At 41.7% G+C, this 20,148-nt stretch overlaps 1 protein-coding gene across 1 annotated transcript; it reads right to left on the bottom strand.

The window, feature by feature from the left end:
• Nucleotides 1–96: 96 nt before the first annotated feature.
• On the bottom strand, nucleotides 97–19,645 carry LOC139334010 (tumor necrosis factor receptor superfamily member 11B-like). Its single transcript, XM_070966743.1, has 6 exons — nucleotides 19,424–19,645; nucleotides 10,401–10,628; nucleotides 9,685–9,829; nucleotides 3,432–3,638; nucleotides 601–825; nucleotides 97–516 (listed from the first exon to the last, which is right to left on the bottom strand). The coding sequence occupies exons 1-6, from the start codon at nucleotides 19,469–19,471 to the stop codon at nucleotides 122–124; spliced, it is 1,248 nt and encodes a 415-aa protein (XP_070822844.1). The 5' UTR covers nucleotides 19,472–19,645; the 3' UTR covers nucleotides 97–121.
• Between the last annotated feature and the right edge of the window lie 503 nt (nucleotides 19,646–20,148).

Below are 20,148 nucleotides of genomic sequence, written 5' to 3'. Positions count from 1 at the left end.
CATTTATCCGCCTGCTCACTCATGTCTGTATGTCTCTTTGTGTTTGTGTGCTTACTATGTGACAATGCATAAGGGTCTGTTTATTCATTAGATGACATATATTCCTGTTTCTTGCAGTTCTCTATTCATTTAAGGGCTTATGAGCCTTAAAACATGACTCATCCTGAAGCATACTGACAAACATCTTCTCATACATCTTGTGTGCAGAGGTGGTTCCTATGATGCGGCTGATCTTCTTCAGGCCTCTCAGCAGGTAGCGTGGTGCCTTCTGGCTACGCATCACGCTCAGACTGTGAGACAGACCTTTGGCCAGATCCAGGTCATAGTTTGCTGTCTTCCAGAGGTGAAGAAGCTGCAGGATGTACTGCCGGGGCAGGCAGGTAGAGACCACAGCCCGGACATCCTCCTGCTTAACTTTGACGCCCGGCAGGCTGTTGGTGACCATCATTAGGTCATCTAGGGTCAGGTTTTTTAGGCTGTTGCAGCGGGAGACTTTCCTTTCACAGTGGTTCACACCTGGAGGAACAGGGTGTGAACATTAATACACAAATCCAGGACTTGTTTAAGGCTAATACAAAACAGTGCAGAGTTCGTTTGTACCTTGTATGATGCCGTACAGCTTGTCCTGGTCCTTGTTCTGCTCCCTCCACAGTCGCAGCAGCTGGAGGACCTGCTGCTGGGGAGAGCAGGCCTTCTTCAGCCTCTCCAGGCTCTTACGATCCACCTTCCGCCCGGGAAGACTCTCCAAGAGCCGCTCCAAGGGCACCGAGGACAGTCGCAGTGAGGAGAGGGACTGGTAGACTGCCTCCTCACACAGGACCACATCTGGAATGAATTGTAAGAGGAAGACAGAGAGGCAAACAGGGAGAGTGGGCTTAAAAACATATTAATTAACATTGTCACAACATACAATAAAAATATGATAATGTTGATACGGATCTTCCAGGAAAAAAACACACTGCAACAAACGTGTGCAGCTGCTGGATGTCTGACAGCTTAAAACAAGAGGAAATAACATTGTTTCTCATTCATTCATTTTCTATGCCGCTTATCCCTTTCGGGTTTGCTTGGGAGCCGGAGCCTATCTCGGCTGTCAATGGGCGAGAGGTGGGGTACACCCTGGACCAGTCACCAGCCAATCCCAGGGCACATACACACAACCATTCACACTCACACCTAGGGGCAATTTGGAGTCACCAATCAACCTAATAATGTTTTTGGTCTGTGGGAGGAAGCCGGAGTGCCCAGAGAGAACCCACGCATGCACGGGAAGAACATGCAAGCTTCACACAGAAAGGCCCGACCCGGGAATCGAACCTGCGACCTTCTTGCTGTGAGGCACACGCACTACCTGCTGTCCACCGTGCAGCCCACATTGTTTCTCTTACAAATGAAAAGTTGAATAATGAGAAATGAAACAGGAGCCCGGTCTAATCAACACATTCAGGAGTTTGTTGCTTCTGGTCGTCTTTGGCCTGGTATGACCTCTAGTTTATGGCTAACGTTTGTTAGCACACTTTGAAAAGATAGTGCTGCGTAACGGACCCAATGACTCATTTCACTGATATAATGACAGTTGCGCGGCAGTTTCACTATGTCTTAACACTTACCACCATCCAGCATTTGACACTTGTGGTCACAGTGATTGCTGAAACTACCTAGTCTCACTTCTACCTCCTGACTGTGGCCCTTATAGATGAGAATGGATAGGAAATGTAATTTCAGTTCAGTGTATGACAGAGCAGATGGCACGATATGCAATCGAACCAATGACTGAATCTGTTAAAATGTGTTCTTCAAAGATGTTTCATTGGAGGCCCACAGGTGATGTTTGGACTAGATTCTGACTTCATGGTTTGGTCTCCATGGAGTCCCATCAGTCTATTATATGTCTGGATTTGTTTATGCGTGTTTGTGTGTGTGACTGTTGGCTTGTAATTTGACCACAGCAGAAACAAGGATTTCCTCCCTCTCTGTTCTCCATTGACAGCACAGAACCACCATTGACATCTGTCTCCAGGGCCAAACCAAACTGAACCCATCTGTGTTGCTCTGCACAAAAGCAACCAGAGCTGCACGGTGACATGAGGCTAATCGAGGTGAGCTGTTCCCAAACGTGCTGCGCTTTACTGCTGAGTCGCACTGAACCACACATATACCTTCACTATTTCATCATCACATGCCTTACGTTTCTGCGAGATGTGCAAGTGTGCCTTGCACGCAACAGTTTGAGGCGAGCAGGGGTTTTTTTCTTTCATGTTTGAAAACCCTGACATGTACCTGCTCTCATTACAGGTAACCCAAAGCTGACAGCAGATTTATCAATACAGTCAAAGCAGAAGATGATGTGAAACTGTCATCACGAAATTGTAACTTTCATATTATCATGAAACATTTCTGTATTGATGTTGACTCGACTGACTTGCAAGACATTAGCAATACCAGTAAATTCTAAAACAAAAAACATTAAGTAAAACAGAAGACAGTGTAATATGATTGATTTTAAAGGTAGGAGGATATTAGGCTTGTTTCTCTGATGTCTGCATGATACAAGTGTGGCTTCCTCTGTAATTGACATTGACATCCCGGTGGTTTCTCCAAATCACGTAGCAACTTCAGGATCCCAACTGCTTTCAATTTCACATTTTTCTTGTTAAGTAAAACTGCTAAACTGTTCCAGGATCTGCTGCAGACAATCTGTGGTCATGTAGTTTGCAGGAAGAGAATTTGTGAGTGGATGTTTGAGGAGAGCATCACCCTCCCTGAGGGGGCAACAGCTTGGTGTGTTTGCTTCAAAGTGCAGTATACAGTCTGCATGAGTGTGCCAGGGTCTGTACATCTGCATGTGTGTGTTCCTCAGTGACTGTGGTTTCTCAGGCTCTGGGAATCCAGTGTGATATTTGAGGCTTCTCCTCTAAAATTAATTGCCAGCGTCTGTCATAGTTAGAGTCTGAGTAACAAAGACTCACCAGCTCGTCTTGTGTCTTATTTGTACTTGACTCAGTTTCCTCTGTTGTAGTTTGAGGATGTGATAGTTAAAGGAGTAATTGATCCATCATGGGTCATTATGACAGTAGTGCTGTAAACATCCCTTTCAAGCCTTTGCTCTGGCTTTTCTCTCTTGTGTTGGTTTTTCAAACACGCCAGAAATTGAGGGGGGAAAAAAGAAATCTGGACAACGAACCTGACCGAGGAAATCCCCTGTCTTCAGGAATGAAAATGACCACATGTCTGAAATAATTCAGTTCTGACTGATTTTAAGTTGTTGACAATTGAGGTTGGCTCAAAAACATCATCAAATCTGTGTGTTTGTTGTGTAAACACTGTACAAACAATCTCAACCCTCAAGCCTGCATTAGACCTAAAACCTCCTGTACAATTTCTATTAACGAGAGAGAACTGGACTGCAGAGTTGTAGTAAAGTGTCTTACCACTGTGGCACATAGTGTGATCCTGAGAGCACTCCGGTGTCGCCGTCTTGTCACAGAGACTGTCTGAAGTGGACGTGCCCCATCTGAGTGTCTTCAAGCCCAAATCTGAGCAGTTTCTGTGGGGCTGACACGGCTCGGTGGAGGAGTCGCTGGTGGAGAAATGACCAGCGGGACAGCGTTTACACACTGTGTCGCTCACCGGTGTGCCTGGATGAGATGAACACACAAGGATGGACGAATTTTATGTATGAAAACGTGATTTTGATGGAATTCATGTAGTTTAAAATTATTGAAATAAATATTTCAAATTGAGAAAATACCAAACTAGTTTCATCTGGCACATCTCAGTCATTTTCAGTGTGTGAACATGACCTGCAGCACGGGCAGAAGCTGATCAAACAGGCACCAAGATGATGTGATTCTAAGAACCACGACCACAGCGACATGTGACTACCCATCAGGACAACAGATGACTGGCTGATTCTGGGAATGACTCACTCTTCAGTAGCTATAGCTTGCTTTCGTATAGGAAATAGCACGCTGCTTTGGTTGATGAACATGAGTGTGATTACTATGACAACGTGCCACTAAAACCGCAGTGCAAATTGATTTGTCAGCTGATTTTTCAGATGAACATGTAACATATTTGCTAACTTATCAAAATACAAACAGAAATGTGGAAACATCTCTCACACATGTAAATATATTTTAATGACTATGACTTCATAATGCATGTAAAATATTTTTGAGAGATGGCATGATAATATCTGAAAAAAGGAGAATACACTAACATCTGTTTATTTGTTCGCAGGTAGTTTGTGTGATTTTTTTCATCATTTAAAATGTCGCCTGATCACATACTAACATTTTTACTCATTTCCAGTGATATTTTCCTGTATTTCAACAGGTTAGAAAATTGTATGGCAGTTACCATGAAATCATCACAGTAATAAACAACTTCTGGTATTTGACCTGCAGCAGGCATTACGATATGAGGATGTCCGCATGGTGGAACTAGTGTTGTAATCACATCCTCATTTTTTTCACCTCTGCAACATAGAAGTGAAAGCGTGTGGGAGGAAAAGCTGTGCAGATATCAGATTTAACCTTTGAGTAGTTTCCCGCTATCATGTCACAGTGTGTTCTTTCTTGAAAACATTTCACCATTAGCATGAATACAAGAAACTGCTGATGTACATACAGAAAAGTTGCTCTTGTTTCCTGCACCACTGATGACAAAGGATGTACAGTCCGTGTATGAGAATGTGTCAGCCAAAATGTGACATAGTTACGGACTCTGCCTTTTTTTTTGTTTTTCTCAGAATTTTCTGCTTCTGTGAAGTCTGCATGTTAGCGCTCTACAATCCTAAGAAATAGCTTTAGATGGCATAAAAAACAGAGGTGCTAACACAGGTGCTAGCTCTGCTCATGGGCAAATTGAAGACAAGTGAAGGATTGAAGATGGTGGTGCATCCACATGCAGTTGCTCTGTTCACTCCAAACTGATGTTATTCAGGCACTGAACTTCCAGGCAGTGAGACTGGGCCCCCACCTGTTCTCCACTATAACTCTGGCACACCACAGGGATGTGTACTGAGTCCCATCCTCATCTCCCTCTTCACACACCACTGTGTTCCTGCATTCATCACTAACACCATTGTTAGGTTGGTGTGATTGGGCTGATCTCCAACAGCGATGAATCAGCTCACAGCCCAGAAGTGCTGATCCTGGCGAGCTGATGCTCAGAGAACAACCTGTCCCTCAATGCTGCGAAGACCAAAAAGCTAATCATCAACTTCGTCACAGAATGACGAGTACCCCAAGTTTTCATAATGGAAACACAATATAGAGCCTCAGGTTTCTGGGCAGTCGGAGAACATCACATGGTCAAGAAAACACAGATTTTTAACAGCTGCTGGTGACTTTCTACTGCTGCACCACAAAGAGCATTGTAACATACTGCATACAGCTCCCAGCCCTGGAAGACATCTACAGCTCACACTGCCTCAGGAAAGCTGCCAACATCTATAAGGAAAGACTCCACACACCCGTGTCATCATCTGCTTGAACTCCTCACATCTGGCAGATGTTATAAGGCAACAGAAACAGCATCTTCCCCAGAGCCATAATTGCTCTGAATCAGTCCACCAAGTGTCCCCCACAAACTGTGTGACTGCCCCCACAGCTGTCTGCCACAGGTGACTCATGCAAACACACTCTGCACGATGCCACCAAATAAGCCATACAGTTTGACAGAGGTCCACTGTTCCTCATTCTGTGTTTCTCTCTGGATACTGTGTTCAGTATCTGTATCTACAGCACAATGACAGGTGCTGTAATTAATACCCCAGTATTCTCGAAGTAATGGTGTTTTTATGAAGACTTTATATTTACATTCCCATGGTTTCACTGCTGCTTTGCACATCTGAGCTAATGCTCTTTTTACTCCTGTCGGACATTTATAGTTTATACTGTTTGCTATTGTATAGATATTATATTTTGCCTTCTGTGCAATAAGAGATATATTAACTGACTGGAAATACATTGGTTAAACATCTATGTACACAGAGGAGCTGAAATGCTAATTGATTAGTTGAACAACAAAAATTTGCCAGCTAATGGCTAGCTATTTTGATTATATTTTTAATGATTTTAATTATTTTTCAAGTGCCAGTGATAAAAAAAAAAGTCGTTTTACCTCCTCAGTTTTGAGGATTTCCAGGATTTCTTTGCCTTCTGATAAAGCAAACCTGTACTCATAACTGAAACAAAGAAAAACAATTCTTTTTTTTTTTTTTTTGGATTTCTTATATAAAACAAGCAATTTATTGGCATCACATTGAGTTTTGGTGGGGAATTTTGATGGATATTTTTCACTGTTTTCTAACATTCTCTAGACCAGATAAATAGTCAATCAATCAAGAAAATAACTGCCAGATTAAATGATAACAAAAACATTGTTAGTTGCAGCCCTAATATAAAAGAAAACATTACTTGTATTGTTCTCTTACATTATGCTCCACTGTGTCTTTCCTGGTCAATACCAATAAACCAGTTTCCAAAAAAAGATAAACCAGCTAGAAAGACCTCAAATCTTGTGTTCAGAGAGAGAGAGAGAAAGAATCACAACTCGAAACAAACAAATCAGGAGATCAAGGAGAGAGGAATGGAGTCATAAAAGGCATGTGTTGTTGGGAGACTGAACCATCGGTTTTCTAACATCCTGTGGTTTAAAGGTCCAAACCGCAACTCAAGGCATTACATAATGAGTCCTTCAGCTTCAGGGAGGGGAATCCCCTGAAATGCTGTCTCATGTCTGCAGAGCTTCATTAGACTTTCAAGGCCGGTTGTAGATCCATGTTTGAGGAATTTATGGAAAAAGGCATCTCACCTTAGAGCGGTGTCAACTCTACAGGGGTCAGATAATAACCAGAGTCCGCGGAAAATGTTGTTTCATCTATGCAGCGGCTGGGTTGTGGTCTCAGGTCTGAGATGAAGTCATGAGAAGTGCAGTGCCAGTTAGTGCTGCGGTTACAGTAGAAATATCAGATTCTGTTGACTGGAATGTTGAAATTCAGCATCAACCTCTCTTTAAGCTGCCCGCAGTCACTACTGACGCAGCAAGGAGAAAATCTGAAATGGATTTCAGGTCAGATATCCACTGCGATAATGATGCCCTCGGTTGCATCTGGCTTAACAATTGGCTAAATTTGGTGCTGTATTATGAGAAAAAGGCCTGAGTCTGGATTTTAACACTCAAAAGTCTCTTTTAGGACTCAAACTATCTATCTGCACAATGCCTTTCCATTCCTGTAAGAGTGAATCCATTAGAATGAAGTGCAGTATTTTCACAAAGTTAGCCCCCAATGTATCAGTAAAGAAATATTATCAAATATTTATTCTAGGCAATATATTGTTGTGGTCGAGCTGCAGTGAATTCTAAGAGGAAGTGCAGCTGCTGCGTGTGTTTCAAGTTCCCTCTTTAATTATGCTGGAAAATATGCATTATAATGTATGAAGAGGAACAAATGATTAAGCACAGAAAACGTCACAGCTAACACTCAGAGATGACTGGACACATTGTCATGCCTTTGTCATTCTTTCACTGACATATATGCGTAACATCCAGTATATACTGTGTATAACCGATTACCATACACTTATGTCACTGAAACCAGCACTGTCTGATACTCCTACAGACAAGAACCTGAGAAGTGAAGGGTGCTGAGCTTGATTTTTGAAGATGTGTTAAGCTTCCCAAAAGGTTTTACACTGGTATGACATTTGTTAAAGGTTAACAGACATTGTATTGTTGCAGAACACAGCAACTATTCAGTATTATCTCTGGCAAAACCCACACATTTTATGATCTCTTATAACCAGGTATTGTGGTCAACGAGGACAAGAGATCATAAAAATGTGAATGGCGCTCCTATGACTAATGCATAACTGAAGAATATTTAAACTCCAATAAAGATAAAAATGAACCGATTCAGTTTCCTTCACTAAGATAAAACGTCAAAGCTACCTGATGACCTACAACATGAAATCAGCCCTCATGACTTCAGTCCATTTGACATACATTACACACAGATGAAAATAAGCTAATGTTCATCTCTGTGATGATGCTAGGAGGTATACCCTCCTGGTGTGAGGAGCTGACAGCATGGAATATAATGGCCCTTCATCACATTGAGATTACAGTGACAGATGTTGTTCCTCAATGCAATTAAATGGTGATCCTTTTCAACACTGTAACAACATGAGGATGACTTTTCCATATTTCCATGAGCACTGTTTCCTTCAGAGATATTCTCCCTTGTGTTTTACCTTAACAAAAACCAACATTACTTTTGAATTTACGTTTAAAAACTTTCAATCCATTCATCTGAGATGAGGAAACTGTACTCTTTTCCTCCCCACAATTTTTTTCTCAGTTAATCATGTCTCATAGTCTCAATCAGTTCTCCTGATCCAACTATCAGAATTTATTTTATTAATGATGATTTCAATATGATAATAATGAAAAGCCATTACAAATTGTTCAGTGTCTTTACCAATAAATATCAATAGCGATATACTATTAAGATGAGAGTTGAATTGCTCCTAAAACTTTACTTTAAAGGACAGAATTAAGACATGATATTAAGACACTTATCTTTAAACTGTGAACTCAGCTACAATTCATCCATGCATGTGTATACTTAACTCTTGTATATTGTGTGCGTTTTCTGTTCACACACAGACACACACAGACACACACAGACACAGACACAGACACACACACACACACACACACACACACACACACACACACACACACACACACACACACACACACACACACACACCATAATTCATAATAAAACTCCCATTCCCTCTCTGACATGTGTAGACAATGTCACAGACTACATATGCATACATATATCAAAACTAGACGACTAGCCAAAAATGAAATACGCCTGTTCCTCTATGTAGTATCTCTATCTGTGTAGAATTATACCAAACTGTGTGTGTGTGAGAGAGAAAGAGAGAGAGAGACTTAGAGAAAGAGAAAGTTTTTAAGAAAGAGCCAGAATCAAAAAAAAAAAAAAGAAAAAAAAGAAAAAGAAAAAGTTGGTTCTGCGAAAAGAGAAGAGTTTGCATCTGGAAAAGATCTGATTCACAGAATCAGAGGACGACGGAGACAGAGGCAAGAGAGACGGGCTTCCAGTGATACAAGGGAGAGAACATTGTAATGTGAAAATGTTGATCTGTAGCTGATGTGTGTCTTTGCTTTGGCAGTAGAAGGCTCCCTTCCTGACATGCCATTCAAGCATATCGGGAACTGAACTGACTTGACATAGAGACAGCGGAAGAGTAAAGCCCTAAACCAGAAGATTAAAGGATAAAATATTGAGTGATGGGTTTCTATTCAAAATACCGGAAACACATTTGTACTGGACCAACACTCATGCACACGCCTGCACATAACACTTTTCTTAAGTTCAAGTTATTTTAGCCAAATAGTATTTTTACTCACTGAACTCCTCCCAGGCTGTCTGCTGACTGAATTCCTAATATTCTCTGGTTTTAGCACAGATATGTACTTTTAATCATTGATTTCCTATTATAAATTAGATTTATGTGCTGAGCGGGTAGACAGACAACCCAGAAAATAACTGGCCGTCTTGTTTATCAAACATCTTAAAATGAAGACACTGCCACTACATCTGCCAAATAGTAGTAATGATAATCTTAATATCAGTCTTACCTGAGGCTGTCACTCCATAGCCAGGTGGACAGGTACTGTGTGTGATGCAGAACTCCACCACAAGGTGGAAACCTGGAGCGCACTCACACAGCTGGTCGTGAGTGCTGTTACACTGCTGCTTGACAAGCTGCCTCTCCTTACACACCTAAGCACAACAAACCATGGTCACTCATCTGCTGCATGTACACAGCAACATACAGTAAAGGTTGATTTGCATGTGCATATATGAGCAGAAAATGTATGAATTCACTGTCATGATGTGGAGCACAAATCTTCACAAGCTGTCTTTAACATGCAGCATCTTGACAAATGATATAAATGGCACACTAAAAGAGGTGGACAATACATAGAGTGTGCCAGTGGTAATATTACATCATTTATCTAAACTCCAGGGGAAGGTGACTCGACCGCAATGAGCACATTCAAGCTTTCATTTTTAGCAACAACAACAAAAGTGGAAATGCTGGTTTCCAAAAATGACAGATGCTGAACCAGAATGTAAACAAACAGTATGGTCACGGTTCTAACGAAAAGACATATGTAAAACCACAAAAGAGCAGCTTAAAGGAAAGCTGCAGGATGGCAACACAGCGAAACTGAAGTTAAGCAGGATTCCTGATATGTATCATGCTCCTTAACATAAAAAGAGAAACACGCATGAAGACAATAATGCAGCTTAGGCATTAAGAAGAAGAGACTGCTGGCCTCATACGTACCGACGTGCAGTACTGGCATGTATCCCCCCAGTGCCAGTTCTCAGCAAAATGCTTCTCAGGACAGGCCTGGCACTCTGTGGGTGTGTCAGCAGTGCAGTGTCGCTTCATGGCCGTACCGGGAGGGCACTGGTCGCACATTAGGAGGTCGTTTGTCACAGGGTCACAGTACTGGTACTTTGGCGGTACGGCCTGCTGCTGGAAGGCCCAGGAAAGAGAAGCCGTGAAGAGCTGCAAGAAAAAGAAAAGGGTTAGCAGTGAGTCAACAGCAGTGACAAAATCTCTAATGAAAGCCATCTCGTGCTCAGCTCCTCTTTGGCCAAAGGTTCAAATATTCTTTTTTATATTTTGGAGTACTTGCCAACCCAAAGCTTCCAGTAAGGAAGAGTTGACAGAAAGGTCAGAGCTGTAAAGTTGAAGCTCCTGGTGGACATGCGGTCCTAAAGGGATTTCCTCTGCTTTACAGAGAGCAGTTCAGGGAGTCAGAGGAGAGAATTCAGCAGCAGTTTGATGGATTACTGCACAGGGGCAACCTTTTGCTCAATCACAAGTGCATTTTTAATCTTAGCATGTTTGCAGGAGGCAATATCATCCCTTTGAGTTGCCTAAAGGCATGATGTTAAATGCTGTGAGCATGTTTTTATCCTAACTATTAGTCTTCATTAAGAGTTCACATTTATTTTTTATTGCAGTTTTGGCATTGTTTCTCAAAATCTTAACTGTTTTCCAAAGCTTTTAAATGAATTCAGATGTTTCAGTCATGCCAGTATTTCTGCAAATATTAAATTAAAATAAAGTGTATGACACAGGATTATAGACAGTAATTGTGCAGGTCTGCGTTCTCTGACTTCACCAGCAGTCTCACAGCCGTGTCAGCAGCTCTGTCAGGCTCCTTTGTAGCTGAAAAGCATCTGACGTGATCTGATCTACAGCAAATAATCCCGCCCTTGAGCAAAAGCACACCACACCCATATATCTTTTCCCCCCGAAAAGCATCCTATCCATATGGACACACTGTAAAGTGGGTGGCTGTTAGCGAGACGGACATATGTAGCGATTGCCTCAAAAACAAGCCCATGTATCATCGCCTGAGCAGGAACTGAAAAGCTTTGGCCAGACCTAAAATCTAAGATATCACTTGGTGAGCATGTTTGACATGCAGCCATGCAGCTGGTTGAGGCCACATGCAGACCAGATGTCACACATCTGGCTCCTTCCACCTTGAATTCCCTCAGCCATTGGCTTTGTGGACTTTCCCGTTGGCTGGGATACATCCTCACTGCTTGGACAAACTAACAATAGGCTGTCCTTGCATGTGATTGTGTGTGATTGTGTGTGATTGTGTGTGTGTGTGTGTGTGTGTGTGTGTGTGTGTGTGTGTGTGTGTGTGTGTGTGTGTGTGTGTGTGTGTGTGTGTGTGTGTGTGTGCGTGTGTGTACGGTTGTATGTGGTTTTCTGCTTTCCACCCTGTTTGTGTGTTCATCTTCAAAAATGAATGAATTTGTACATCAAACAGCTACAAAACATCCGTGTGTCTGTGTATGTGTGTGTACGTGCAGGAGGGCAACCATGCAGTAATGTGTTTGTTGCTGCATGTGTGTGTGCGTGTGTATGTGCACGTTTGTCAGTGTTCATGTCCAATTACCGTCTTCCTCAGTGTTGGTCTGTGTGCTCTGCGGTCGCCTCTCCTGGCTGCTGTTCATAAAGAGAACTGTTGGAGGTTACTGGGCTTTCCCCATTCACCACCAGAATACAAAACACTCACCCACTCTGTTCTGCAGTTTACCCGCTACACAACATTGATCTCTTTCCTGCGGGTGTGCATTTGTACTTATCCCATTTACCTTAAAACTCGCGACCACAATATACAGTGCGTAAGTGTGAGTGCGCGCGAAACAAAAAGAGTGAGAAAGAGTGTTTCTTTCAGGGTGTGTGTGCACGTGTGCGCGTGCATCTCTCCTTCAGTATTATATTACAAAATATTTGGCCACAGAAATCGTTTGATGAGAAATCTATGTGTGCAGCACAGTACAGCTGCGTCTTCCACATCTGCCATATGTTACTGAACATACTGCTTAGGCTACACACTACTTTGATCTGCTACTCATGTATATGTGTAACTGCATTTGCGTCCTCCATCGATAACTCATTACACTGCACATAAAAAAATCAATCGATCCAAAGTGATGATGCACTTCACAGAAAAGAAACAAAATGTGTGGGTTTAACTTTGCGTCCTTCTATTTCTGTTTGCAATGGAGGTCATTGAAAAAGATAGTAAAAATAGATGAATGGGTTTTACACACCATAATAGAAACCTAAGCTTCAAACAGCGTGGCAAGCGCAGTGGTTTTCCCGGCAAAACCTATCGACCTCGGAGCACCACATTTGGTGGAAGGCTTTCATCCACAGCGACTTGCTGAGCAGTGCCATGGCTGCATGTGTTTGTTTGTAGCATGGGTGGCCCCAGCGGGAATCAAACCCATAATCATAGTCTTGCTCTTCAAATTAAGAAGTGTATATACACACTATTAAGCCTTGAGACCACATCCAATCAATTTAGAAACATCAGGAGGGTGGAGTGTACGGAGGGGCTGACAGAGGGTCACCTGGGTTTTTGCAAATATGGATACGGTTACACTTGTTCCTTCAACTTTAATCTTTGGTTCAAGCTAGGAAGCGTTTACTGGCAGAGCTGGACTATCTTCAGTCAGGAGAGCCGTTGAGTCTGAGCACATGTGGAAATGTTCGAGTTCATATTGTTTTTCCTTCATACAGCACAGTAGTTTGGCTAGAACCCTGCTTAATCATACACAGCCATGTTCAGTAGGTAAGATAAAATGACAGCACATGCATAGTCGGAGATGGTGTTTTATGATATCACATCTTAATGATCAGTGCTAAAAATCCCTTTGAGATTCTAAAAAACCAGCGGGCGTCACTGGTTTAATACACTCATGCACTGTACATCATACATATGTGTCAAGCTCACAACCTTTGCTGCTTACTATGCACTCTTATTTTTCCAGACTTCATGCACTGTTAAACTTCCGCAAAACAACAAATGCAGCCTTCTATTAAAATATAAAAGGAGGTCATCACTGGTGAAGCATGTGAGCTCACACTGAGTGCCTTTTTAGTCTGGAATTAATCAGTTCTTTGTAATTTTACACCTAGCCCAACATACATTTTTCTGGCATCTGCTTAAAAGTGATTTGGTTTTAATGAAGACTGGGAAAGCAGCATTTTACATCAACATACTCAAATCAAGTCCAGCTACACCCTGAATCCAAGATTATCTGTCACACGTATGAAATGTATGAGATGAAAAACAATGTCTGAAGTAGAACTGATTGTGTTATCTGGTCATGACACACTTCAGACAGAAACACACTTTTCCAGCCAGTACAGTAGCTTTCAGCAACTGAGGAAAAAGACAAACTGTCAACTTTTTAAGAGTGAATTTATTGGGAAGATGTCCTGTGGCGTGTGTGTGAGTCCGTCTATCAGCAGCTAAAAGAGATATTGAACTTTTCACCCTCCTTGTCCCCTTAGAAGCTGCCATCTGACGACATCATGGACGACTGCTGGAAACCCAAATTACACAGCAGCAAGGGGCCACTGACAGCCATAATTATACTGTTAACATCATCAGAGCAAAGCTCAGCGAGAGGCATATCCTACATGGAGCACAGCCAGCTGAGAGCACAGGATGGATGAAGGTATGAAGGTAATGATAATGTTTCACCTTCCCAAAGCAAGATGCCCTTGATCAAGGCAGCGCAGCTGTTTTGTCAGTGATTGTAACTGAGGAGAGCTCTATGTGAAGCTGCGTGTTGGGAAAAGCTGGCTCACTAAGTTGCCTGCCTCTAATGGTTCAAATAAAAACACTACATATTTAAATCAGCTTCATCTGATACAGTTTGCTTATATAATCTATGCCAGTAAATCCCATTTGAAGTGAGTTGAGAGAAAACCTTGTGTTTATGCAGAGCAAAAACGATATTTACCAATTCTTTAACAGAGAACATGTGTTTCTTAACAGATGCTATCCTCTTGAATGAAACAAACAACGGCACGAGTGTGTTCCCGTCTGTAATGTGAGGTGAGACACGAGGCCATGCTGGATGAAGAAGATGGACCACAAGCAAGAAGCTGCAGTTGTTCACAGTGTGTTGATACTTTGACTGGGCACACGTAGGTCTCTGACAGTCAATGAAATAATTCCTGAAGCAATGCCAGTCCTTTGGCGAGACAGGGCTTAAAAGATTTATGAGGGTTTTTGTTCTTCTATGACCTGTCTGGTGTCAGAATGACATCCATAGTGAAGTGTGATGATGACAGAGTGCTTTGGTGAAACAGGATGAGCTGCATTGTGAGTGCTGCATGACAGATGGACTGTAGCAGCATAACTACAGGGTTCAGACACCTGATGAAAATAACCTTCAAAATGATCCAAACTTCAAAAGAGGGCAACTTTTACAGGTGATGGGTGAGCAGTGGGCTTATTGATCACATGGGGAAAACACTGATCGAGTAAATGAATAAATATTGTATCTAAAATTCTCCTCATCAGACGGTAACCAGTCAGGTAGCTTGAGGACGGAAAATAAAAATGCCTGTAAGATTACAACATAACCAAATTTAGTAAATCACATTTTGAAACAGTAAACTATTAAATATTAAATGTTCACTGAACAAATTAGCTGCAGTATGAAACTAAGTTCCAACAGATTGGGCAAAGGCCAACTTAAATGCTTAAAACTTAAAAGTAACAAGGAGAATCAGAGTTTCGGGGCCTGAGGTCAGGTTTAAATTCATGGCATGAGGAGAAGAGCTATGGCACCCAGGGACCAAACCACACTACACCAGCTTATCCACCAGGCACATGGCTTCAGTTAACTGTAGAACGCAGGTGGTCTGAGGGGGGATTCCAGCTCTTGGAAGTGTGTGTGCATATGTGTGTGTGTGTGTGCGTGTGTGTGTGCGTGCATGTTGCTTCATGTGAATAAGGAATCTGTGTTTTTTCACTCATACACAGACAGAGTGCGACTATGGCACATGCTGCCGTGCTGCATCAGTCTGTCATCACGCAGTTCTTCAAAATCTTTGACGAAATTCAACTTTGACTATTTTAATAACGCAAGCAATATTCACTCCATAGGCTTGTGCCAGCAACTCAAACAGAAGTGCATTTAATTTTGACTTTGCTGCTAAAAATCTTGTGTTGAAATTGAGTTATTTATGTGTGTGAGCACATGTGTAATATATGCAGCTCTGGTGAGATTTTAATACTGTACGGTCAAGCAAAAATGCCAAGAATTCATTGGTTCCAGCTTCTCAAATATGATATTTGTTGGTTTTTCTGATGAATATGTCAGTTTGGGTTTAAAATAAAATAAAAAAAATCTCTCATTTCACAGACCAAACTATTGATTGAAGTTTTTAAGTCCAGGAATTCAGACCAATGACTCATTTGAAACAAATACAAAATATTGTTTAGTATTTTCAGGACAATGTTGTACTTTGTACACTACAGCAGTATTTAAAAATTGCAGTGCATTGCAGTTCAAGAGTCTGCATTGAAAGACATATGATAAGCTTATAGAATACAAAGCAATGCTAAAGATTAAACCAGTGATTGGCAACACTTTTGGCTTGTGACCTTTTACAAAAAATGATCAGTGCCTGGTTGGGGCTCTTGGTCACATCTCAGATGTCTACAAGTCGTTAGTAGTCCCACCAAAGAGTGAGAGATTTTCCCTTTAAACTTCTCACATGGTTTCATTTAAAAACTGTTTAAGGCCCAAACAGGTCAAATTATGCAATATTTCACAAACAATGAGAAAAAGATTACGGACAGCCAACAAATGAATTCAATTTGTGTAGCAGAACAGAACTTTTCCTTCTTTCTTTAATCATCTCATGATCTCTCAGATTTATACTTTGACCCTTTGGAAGCAGCCTGATGCCTGTTGGAAACCACTGGACTGAACTACATACTACTGTGGATAAAAGTAGTTTAAAGTAGCTACATTTCAACCAGAAACAACAGCAAAATGATCATAATCATTTCATATATATATCACACATTTTGCTGCATAACGGCACATTTTACTCCTGATAATACTTTTGCTGAAGTAAAACTTAAATGTAGGACTTTTTACTCAGAATGGAGTATTCTTACAGTGCAGTATTGCTACTTTTACTTAAGTAAAGGATTTGATACTGCATACTGCATGATAACTCAGATATGGATATAGATATAGATATAGAAAAAAAACAGTAGCTGCAGTAGCTTGTCTGAATATTTTATATATTTAAAATTGACAAGAGGCATCGTTTGGCTGTTTAAATCTGTAGCACAATAAATCAAACACATCATGTTTTAGCATATCTACTGTGAGATAAACTTTCTCTACAGACATTTGCATTAGATCAATCATGCTGTTTTTAATATGACTCATAGAGTTATAAGATAAAACAGAGATGAATCCCAGTGTGTGTGTGTGACCAGGACACTAATACTGTACAACAGCTGTATCTCTCTGCTCTTTGTGCCTGTTATTCACACACACATACAGCACACACCTCTGCTATCAGAGCTACTGTTGATAGAAAAGGGGAAGTTCAGTGTGCGGAAGCAACTTCCAGAGGCAATCGTTGCTTACTGAATAAATACTGAATAAACGTTTGTGCTTGTTTGTTTAAAACATGTTGGCGCTGTACCTTCACACCCACCCCACTACGGTCACACTCACTTCCTCCCCTTTTTTCCAGTGTTTGTCTAGAAAAAAAAAAAAAAAAATCATGTTGAGTCTATTTGGCCAAGTGACCTCCCTGTAGCCTGTGAACCTGCTGCCAGGTTTAGGGAAGTTGGAGCAGCTAATGCCAACGGCCACAACAGAGCGTGAGGGAGAGGAGGCGTAAATAAAAGATTGCAGCACAGATAATAGATAATAATAGAGGGAGATGCAGTGTGATGAATGGCGGGATTACAGGATGGATGGATGGATGACATGCAACCAATCTGATTGGCTGGCTCGTTACTGCCTACTGACCCAACCAGACAAGGAGAAAGGATAAAATCCACCTCAGGTTGTATTATTGTGCACCCCTGACCCTCACTTCTCCACCAAAGATCACTGTTTACATTCTGAAACACGTGTCTTGACAAAAAAAAAAAAAAAAACGACTGACAGCATGAGGCCCAATTTCGATGTCTGTTCCACTGACATCATCCAGGGCAAGAACCCAAGCAAAAAGTGTTTTCAGCAGACAAAACACAACCACATGTGTCAGAAGCTTGCAGGGGAACAGGAAGAGCACACAGGTGCAGGAGGTGTGTTTATGGCCGGACTTCTAAGCCAAACAACACAGAGTGTCTCTTTAACACTGAACTGCAGACAGACAGACTGACTGAGAGGCCGACTGGCTGGCTACCTGACGAGTGGGTAAACAGGCAGAAAGGTTTGAGGGATCAGGAGGAGCACAGATTGACTTACTGGCTGGATGCTGACAGTCGAGACAGAGTGGTTGACGACTGACTCATTAGTTGGCTAAATAGAGTCGTTTGGCTGGCCAAACGACTGCCTGACAATTTGAAGGATGGATAAGCACAAAAACGCTACGTGAGAAATTTCTAAGAATAAAAAATTTGCCTGATTTAGGCCAATTGTGGAGTGCTGACTGCGCTGCAGTAGAGGAAATACTCTTTATGTACGACATCGAAAAGAAACGTGCACACACACAAACACAATTACTGACTGAGCATGCACTTCACACACACACGCAGGCTGTGAGGACAGATAGTGGGTCCAGTGTTTTGTAGCTACAGTGTATGATCTGTTTGAGCTCTGATACACATCGGTAAATGAACATATGCAAAACCTGCAAAGGCCCCAACACAGCACAGCATGCAAAACACACCAAAGGAAATAACTGCTGTTAGCCTGGAGGCATACATTTAAAAACCCTTAAGGAGTGTTGTAAGACAAATTAGGGTAACAACAGACTTACAGTTAACAGTAACTGCTGGTAACACACCGCGTCTCTCGTTTTAGAGTGTGAAGTTTCATTCATTTCAAACCTGCCATTTGAAACAGTGAAACATGACCTAATGTAAACTGTCATTCATTGATGAAAATCGGACCACTGTGTGAGTCGTAAGTATTCACAGCAGTGAATAAAAAGATTGGCAAAACATGAACTTCATGAATCATCACAAGCAAACAACCTCCAACTTAAACTGAATGTCAAAACTGCATATTAACTAGTAATAAGAGACATATTGTAGATTCAATATTCTCTACAATGCGCATGAACCTTCAGGAGCTGGACTCATCTTACAAGATGTTATCATCCATAGAAACACCCACAGATCACAGGTACAGCAGATCATCTACCCCGGTGAGACAAAAATCATTTTAACCAGTGGAAATGTCATGCACACATACTGTACAAGCACTGGAGCCTAATACAGTGGAGTGATTTAATTTAAGAGCTACCACGTAAACAATATGCCATTTTGAATTTGACAACTAGTATAGTACAGAAATAAGGAAAACGTTCTGATTATGAGCTGGAATAACACTCACATGGCATCATAATAAAGGATCATGTCTCCTCAGAAACAGTGACTGTGTAAACAAGACGGACACTCTGAAAAACTGACTGTATGTAACCGACTGAAGCGCACAGACTGGTTATCGCCACCTGTAATAAGTTAGACATCCCTCTGCCTGCACAGATGCATGCTGTACAAAGGGAACATAACATTTGATGAGCGAACATCTTATTTTGTGTGTATGTGTGTCTGGAGTAAGCCGAGTGCGCATATACCCAACTGCCTCCTCTGAACCGCGTGAACAGTCAACGATCATCCAGGTCTCGCAATAATCCCTGCGAAAGAATTCACTCACGAGTGAAAAATGTCACTCCTTCAGTAAGACGTGTCCCTGTGCTCCAGCGGATCGTATCGGGTCAGCGGACCCAGGAGGAGAGCTGCAGAAACTCTGGTTACTCACCACGATCAGTTTCATGGCCGGGTTGGATTTCGCTATCCGGGCGCTCATCTCCACTGCGTAAAAGTGAACTGCGGTGTGATGGGGTCTCCATCACAGGTCGGTACTTATAAAGCACAGAGAGAGAGAGAGAGAGAGAGAGGGAGAGAGAGAGAGAGAGAGAGAGAGAGAGAGAGAGAGAGAGAGAGAGAGAGAGAGAGCGTGTGCCCACCCACCTCGTTATCCAGCGCACAGCCCTCTCTCTGTCTGTCTTTGTGTTTCTCTCTCTCTCCCTCAGCCCTAAAAATAAACTGTTGCATCCTTCGCGATTACGCAAAGTGGTGAATGGTGTAGGCGACACCAAAGCGGGGTCTGAAAAGCAGATCATCAGAGGACGATGTGGATTCATTCATGAATGGGGTCAACTTTTTACGACGTTCAAATGCTCTCTAAAAATCCCTAATAACCAGTTTTAATGGAATACGCCATGTAAACATGGCATAGTAGCAAAATATGACCTTAGCATGACAGACAGTGATCAAGGATAGGAATAAAAAGACATGACAAGAATAAGTTCAGGATGTAAGTTTTCCTTATTTAGAGAGAAACAAAGCCAATAACTTCTCTGCTTGACATTTTCCTCATTACTGAAAAACTGTGGTAAGACAATACAGAGATAACTATTTCCATATGCCTGTAATGCAAATTCTACAGTGTGAAGAAGTGCTTTTGTTTTGTTTTTTAAATAT

This window comes from Chaetodon trifascialis, chromosome 7 (assembly GCF_039877785.1).
Source record: "Chaetodon trifascialis isolate fChaTrf1 chromosome 7, fChaTrf1.hap1, whole genome shotgun sequence".
Taxonomy (NCBI): Eukaryota; Metazoa; Chordata; class Actinopteri; order Chaetodontiformes; family Chaetodontidae; genus Chaetodon; species Chaetodon trifascialis.
This window is presented reverse-complemented; position numbering and strand designations above follow the sequence as displayed.